This window comes from Thunnus maccoyii, chromosome 14 (assembly GCF_910596095.1).
Source record: "Thunnus maccoyii chromosome 14, fThuMac1.1, whole genome shotgun sequence".
In the NCBI taxonomy this organism is placed as follows: domain Eukaryota; kingdom Metazoa; phylum Chordata; class Actinopteri; order Scombriformes; family Scombridae; genus Thunnus; species Thunnus maccoyii.
The window spans coordinates 17703648-17711223 of NC_056546.1; the positions used below are offsets into that span (position 1 = coordinate 17703648).

A 7576-nucleotide genomic window follows, 5' to 3' on the forward strand; every position below is an offset into this window, starting at 1 on the left:
AAAAGGAGCACAAATTATATTGTTACATTTGTCGCTGCACTTCTAGTATCAGTAGTCTTTGCTGCAGAACAGCTCAAACACACTCACGTACACTCTATACCATAAACGCCACAAATATACTGGATGCTAAGCTGGAAACAAGCGGAACTGGTACAAAAACACAAAGTGTCTTTGTTAGAGACTTTAAGGAGATTTACGTAGCTTACTTTGGCCCCTAACAGGAGTCAGGGTGTGTGTGTATGTGTGTGTGTGGGAGCTCTGTGACTCTTACCGCTCGTTCCAAAAAGGCCTCTGCTGTGCCTGAACAAGCTTACACCTCAGCCAAACCTGCGTCAACCGATTATGCAGGCTTGTAGTTTTGCCTGTTTAAGTGTGTCAAAGGGTCTCTGCTGGTTCTTGTGGCATTATTACACTAGTCACAACATACAGAGAGTCAAGGTTGCATCAAAGCAAACTGCACACTAAGTGGAACTTGTTTATAATATTTCCAAGCAGTAAAACATTGGTGTTTGCTCCCTGACGCAGGCTGCAGCCTATTATGCCAAAGCTTCCTCTCCTGAAACAGTGTTCCAACCAACAGATGCCAAAGTACAAGCTCCATGTATGACTGTGGCCTTGACAAAATAAAAAATGTTTCTGATTTATTTGATTACACTGAAGCACCTGAATCCTCCCAAGACTGTGAAATCACACCAAGGAGGAAAACAAGACGAAATTGTACAGACGGGGCAAGAAATTCTTTGAAAGGACACTGGTCTCTGCAGTTCAAGGGGGCATGCAAATGACTGTTAATTCTGAATATGTGTGTACATGTGTACGTGTGTGTGTGTTTGTGTGTATGTGTGTGTGTGTGTGTGTGTTAGTTTTATATTAATTCTTCACAGATAATTTTTAACCAGATCTAATGACATTAGTGATACAGTGCACAAATGACCCTGAGTTGAACAGTTTCACCTTGACACACAGGGTGGAATGCAAAACCAGCTGAAGGTGGTATTATTATTGTGTGTGTGTGTGTGTGTGTGTGTGTGTGTGTGTGTGTGTGTGTGTGTGTGTGTGTGTGTGTGTGTGTGTGTGTGTGTGCACGTTTGTGTGTGTATGTGTGAGGCTGATTAGCAACAGAGGCATTGAGTCACAAACCTTTCTGAGGTGAACACAAACAGTCTAAGAGCTTCCAACATCATGGCACTCATGGATTACTGGACTTTGGCTTTTCTTTACCCACATCTATTCACCAAGTTAACAGTCAACTATGTGTCTAGAATGCTACTTTAGTTACTGCTTCATCACCAACTATCTCAGAGAGCATTAGAGAAGTGAGAAGGTTACATTTTCCCCCCCCAAAAAAGTATTTACGGTCATGGGGAACTCAGAGAGCATGTGGTGGATTTTGGTCGAGTGCATCTGCAGGATCCTTGGTGTTTCTACGGCAACAGGTAAGATATGAATATGAAATCAAACAGAAAAATATAATAGGATTAAATTTACAGTCATGTGTATCACTGATTGTTCCAGTATAGGCCTGATTTGGCTCTTTGGATACTCTAGTAGATGCACAACAAACTCTGTGATAAGTTGGTCAGTCAGAGCTTACATACTGTTGTAAAAATATAAATAAGGACTTGAAATGCAACATAAAATAGGAGTAGTAGTAGTAGCAGTAGTGGTAATAGTAGTTTTATTTTACATAATGTTGCAATCTATTGTTTAAAGATGATATCTGACTCTCTATCTGTGCTGAAACAAAAAAAACATCTCAAAAGTCATCTTTTCAGGAAGTTTGAACAACCTTAAGCTCTCATGGGGACAGCGTTACCCAACTGTTTTTTTTTTTTGAAGGATTTCATAAACTCTAAATGTTAGAAGGTTAAAGCGTGATGTTGGCCAAGTGTATTCTTGACCTCCAAGAACACCAAACCATCTCTTAGCTGATATATATAGAGCATATAAAACTGTGCTTGGTCATACGCAGCTTTACTATTATTGTCCCTACTCCTCTATTGTTGCTCAGGCAAACAGGGACAGATTGCATGCAGCTCTCTTAGCCACATTAAATCATCACAGGGGAAATAGCTCTCTGCTTGCTGCCTCCTTCAAAAAATATGGGACCTCCCTCCACTTAAATTCAAACAGCTGCAGACACTGAACATTTACTGAGAGCCATGTGCCTCACATCACACCAAAACCAAGTCTCTGTATCCAGCTGGGTTACTGGGCACACGTGTATCACAAGTCGTTATACATTCTCACCTTCATGAGCTTTCTATGCATTGTTTCTATACGCGTGTGTGCGCTTGTACATTTATGGAGTATTTAACTCCCTGCCTGTGTCTGTCTGCCTCTGTGTGTGTTCTACAGACAGACATACATGCAGGGAGATAATATATGTTAATAACCGGCTGGTCTATATGCAGCGTTAATTCCTCTCACACTCTATAAACTACCAGAGAGCACTTAGCTGCATTCCCATGATTTCCCTCTGGTGTAGATTCTATCTCAGGGTTTCTGGTAAGTAGCTCATAGAAACTGCTTCCATGTGTTTGGAGGTGATCACCACTTAACCATGCTTACCTCTTCCATACCTCGAAGGAAGAATTCTTATCCGTCTCCCTCATCAATACAGCAGTGTTCGGTTTTTATTCCATCAAATGTGTTTGACCGTTTTGGGAATCTTCACATCTAAACAAAATGATTGTCACGATAGCAGAAGTGTATCTCAATTTACTTAAAGTATTTTATAGATCCTTTGAGAGAAATTATCTATTGGCCTCTTCCTGTACTATTACATCAGAGGTTAAGGGCACACACAAAGAGGAATAAATCAGCAACTTCAAGCTTTGGCCCAGCATCACTTTTTATGATCTCCAAAGTTTGCTTTCATCCAGAGTAATTATAGATACAAGAATAGAAGAAATACTTTTCTGTATCATGTATTTCTCATGAGATGAAGATATCAGATAAGTGGAAGGATTGTCAGAAAAAGCTGTGATCTACCATTTCACAAGTGGTGAGACTGTTTAAGATTAGAAGGCAACACGCACACCACTTGTTTAGTCTCTGCTGTGGTGCAGAGAATCAATTTGCCTGAATATCCAATTCCAAAGAAAAAAGTGATTAAAAATCTTTCTCAAGGAATCTTGAGAAAGGTCCTTGTGGGCGAAATGTTGAGACTGTTTAAGATGTCATGGTTCACTGGCAGAAGATCTGTGATGTGTTAAATGTCCACTCAGATAAAATGACCTATAGCCTGCTGGCAGTGACATGGTAATTACAAGCATGAGCAAGCTATTACCACAATTTTGTGACCATGACGGAAACAATTACAACAATTACTGATATAAAGTGCTCTTTAAGTATCTTTATGTTACTTATATCATCAGTTCAGTACAGATGTACACTATGAATTCAGCGTGACTTCAGGTCATCTTTATTGTCCCATGAGGAGAGAAAAATGGTTTGCATCAAGGACTAAAATCAATTAGCTGCTGTAAGAATGAAATTAAAGACTACGAATGAAAACAATCAAGACACAAGTGGGGCAAAAATAAACAGTAAAACAGTAAAAGTGAAAGCAAGACAGAAAGCATGTTTATGCATGTTGTCATATTTGATCATCTCAGTTTAAGATGCTTTATCCTCCACTGCACGCTTGCCCGTCGCTAAAGAAGAAAAATCATGAACAAAGTCTGACATCTGGTGGACAGAATTTGCTCACCAGTAAGTCACAGGATGGAAAAAAAGAAAAAAAAAATCTATATTTTGCTTCCTTTTTAGTGTTATGTGCTGTAGGAGTGGAAACCCTACAACTGGGAGAATTCAACAGCCTCGGCATCTACCTACTGTAAGTGCTTAGGTTTTTTATTCTACTTCTGTAATATACTATATCAAACCTCACAAAGCAATCCTGACTACTTCAGACTAACTAGTGCCAGACCGCCTGGATTTTAATATGGCAAAGAATGTGTGGCCCAAGGGCTCTTGGAAAACAATTACAATACAATACCTGCCTTCATAATCACTCATACACAAATATACTTGCGAGGAGATGCTGGGAGGGAGTCAGAGGTGCATAGAGAAGGAGCAGAAAAGCGACCTCTCTGCCACTTCTTATTATCTCTGTGGCTCACAGCCAAACTCCCACAGAGCCACAGGAAAGCTTCTCCCAGAGGAGAGCAGAAATTCAGCAGCTGTTTACTCAGTCTGTACACACAAATACATATGCACTCTGAACACACACACGCATACGTTTACAGAAACACACAACAGAGCGTTAACTCCTCTGAGAGAGGGGAGCGTACTTATGATAGTTAACCTCAAGGCATTTTTCTGGTTCACAAGTGAAGATGGTTATCAGACTATTTAAACACAATATAGAGAAGAAAAACCACAACTCCTTTGTACCTCATGTAAGTGATATCTCTTCTTTTTATTGTTTGTCACAGGATACTTGAAGCCTTTCCTTGCAACCCACATTTTGCTCCTTCGTCAAACAATCTTCGCTATCAGCCCTAGATAAAATACACAGAAACAAGAAAAGTCGTCCATATTTGGATCTAGTTTACATAGTTTAAGAAGTGATTTTTATCACAGACACTGTATCAGTTTCATCTGGTGCCAAACATATTTTTTCCCACCAGAGTGTCATCTGTTGGCATCATGATGTTTGAGTTGGCCTACTTCCTGGATACACTCCTGGTCATGTGTCTGCCGTGAGTAAACAACACTTATCTGCACGGGTACTATAGCACAAAGCAAGAAGAAACTCACTCATCATCCACTGAATGGTGTTCAGGGGTGAACCTTGTCAGTGTAAAGCAGATCCAAACACCTAAATATAAATTTTATCTTTATTTTTCTTAGTCTTCCATGATATTTGTCATATCAGCATTCATATAACTAGCTGTCTTTCCTGTCAAAAGTCACAAAAATTATAATTTTTCAGTCCTAATATTGAGATGTTGGTATAGTGGCTGACTGTCTGTATGAGAGAAAGCCTGTTTTACAGATTCAGCCCTCCTCCTCTCTCGTCTCTCTGTAGCCGTCCTCCAGACTGGCAACTGTTTGTGTTGTGGGGGAAGATGGCGCGCATCGGAGGCTTCCATAAGTTCCTCTATTACTCTATAATGTCAGTGGTCTGTTTCTTGCATCCTGTGTTGGTGTGGCACGCCATTATCCCAGGTAACATGATGCCAGCGGCTACCACACTTACACTAATAATTACAACACTGTTTACTGCACTGCTGGTGTCATAATCGGCCTTTTTTTACGTCAAACATATTGACTTAAAGTGCTTTTCTTACAGTGACATGTCAACATTTGTGATTGCAGGGACAATGCTGCTAGTGACTGCCTTTTTCAACTTCATATTGAGCAAGAAAACAAAGACCAAGTCTCCCAAGAGGCCACAGGAGAGCTACAACGACCAAGGCCTGACCACAGTGTGTGTGACAGAGCGCCCGGACGACACTTTCTCACTCTTCCACATAGTAACAGGAAGGAGAGGGGCGCGACTGGCTCTCGCAACCAGAGACCACAGCCTCGGCCTGGGTGAGAGAGGAGAGAGCGACCAGGCCATGCTGGAGCTGGAGCAGACAACAGCAGCTAAAGAAATTGACAGGGAGAGGAGGAGGCGGAAAGAGAGGAGGCCAATATGCTTAAGAGGCAGGGAGGAGCCTGTGGAGAGAGAGATGGAGGAGATGGAGGGGCACTATGAGCCCGAGCCAGACACCACCTCAGACACTGCACCTATGATTACAGACTGACTGTCTCCCTGCACTCAGACTGAGCTCCTTACTGATAACACACAATGAAAGCTTGAGTAATGTGTTCATACTGACTGAGTGCTTTTATAAAATATCCGGTCTGGTATTGAGTGTATGTGATTACAGAACCAAAATATGAAGATTATTAGATTTTTTTTATTACTAAGGTGTTTATTTTTTACTTCAAAAAGATCAATCTATTTGCGCAAAATGAACATTTTATGTGCTAAATCAATTTTGTTTGCTTCAAATGTATACATTCAAACAAATTAAACCATTTGTACCTACACACACGTGAACATGGGTGGCTTTTAGCCTGATAGTCTGTTTTTGCAAAGCCAGCATTGATTGAAAAGAAGACATTAATGCAGAGCAATCCAATCCAGTTAGCGCAGCATACATTATTCATAAGGCAATAAATTAGATCAACTGTTTCGTTCATTCAACATCAGAGGAAATAGGTGCAAATGTGAATGAGAAAAGCAGCTGCCGGAGCTTGTGCAGATGCGTGTGTTAGTCACGTTCAAGTCTCCTCATTGTGTGTTTGTCATGTAAGGCGCGGTGACCATGGTGACGGAGCTTTGGGAGGAGTGCTCATGTTATTATGGTGATGAGAGGGAACATCAGATTACCCACCACAGCGCCACCATAGGCCCGCATTTCAGCAAAACATATCTAATGTGCCAAATTACAGATATTATTCATGCATTAATAGAATGTCATACACTGTGCATTGATGATATTAACAGGCTGAGTGAATCAGACCCTCTACGCTCTATCAATCACCTTGAAAATGGCATATTTGTGATACAAAAAATGCCCATTTACAGTATCAAAAGCCTGTATTAATGTTACATTTCATTGGTTTTTCTTTTGTTTTTACCATGCTACAGAGGATACAACTCCCCATACAGACATTCTTCTTTTGTTCAGGCCATAAATCAATACTGTTTTGTTCTGTCAAACACACACAGATACTGGATATACACTCTGTACACACATTGTATTCCCCAGTCCTTTGTTCACTGAACTGTAGGTATATAACTGTATGTAGCCCTAAGAGGCAATCTCTCCACAGCATCAAAGCTATGGAGAGAATCAATAAAAGCAGGGAACCTCATTCATCAGAAAGCTCCTCACTGGGATCTGGGATCAGACAGCAGACAACACGCATGCACAAACAGCCTGCAGGTTAAACAGCTGGGTTATTCTTCCCCAGCAGCTATATGGTGTCACACACTCTTTCAACCTTTTAAACATGATTTTTTTTTTTTTTTTTTTTTTTTTTTTTTGCACAATGTGGCAAAGCCATAACATGTGAATCAAGTCAGGAGGGATGAGACGGTCTGGTGTTTTATGGAGAGAACAGGGAGTCTTTGTCCAGAGTTTGCTGAGGCCGCTCATCGGCCTATATTCAGGGCTGTATTGTCTTCCTCACAATGATATCTGGTCAATTAGCAGCTGAGCGAACCAGTCATAAACAGTAGAAGGGAAATGAACGTCAGTATTTCCAGTCCGCTTCCTTAAATGTTCCACCAACTTGAGGATGTTCTTTGTCATGCCCGTATCCTTTAGAGTGAGCTGTTCTCTTAGAGGGAAGTTATTCAGCTGCTGGAACAACTAACTTCCTCTGTATATGTTAAATCATAAGTCCCCTTCAGACACACAGAGAGAGAGAGAGAGGGAGAGGGAGAGAGAGAGAGAGAGCAAGAGACTTCCTACAGTTTGTGTTTCCACCCTGCAATAGTTTCCTAGATGGCAGAACCAGGTTCAAAAACAGGATGGGGGAAATAAATCTTAACAGGTCACAGTGA

At 40.9% G+C, this 7576-nt stretch overlaps 1 protein-coding gene across 1 annotated transcript; it reads left to right on the forward strand.

The window, feature by feature from the left end:
- The first annotated feature begins 1090 nt into the window (after positions 1-1090).
- tmem72 (transmembrane protein 72) lies at positions 1091-6051 on the forward strand. The gene is made up of 5 exons (XM_042433696.1): positions 1091-1436; positions 3775-3841; positions 4638-4709; positions 5039-5178; positions 5329-6051. Exons 1-5 carry the CDS (start codon positions 1361-1363, stop codon positions 5760-5762), a joined length of 789 nt encoding a protein of 262 aa, XP_042289630.1. The 5' UTR covers positions 1091-1360; the 3' UTR covers positions 5763-6051.
- Positions 6052-7576: the final 1525 nt, after the last annotated feature.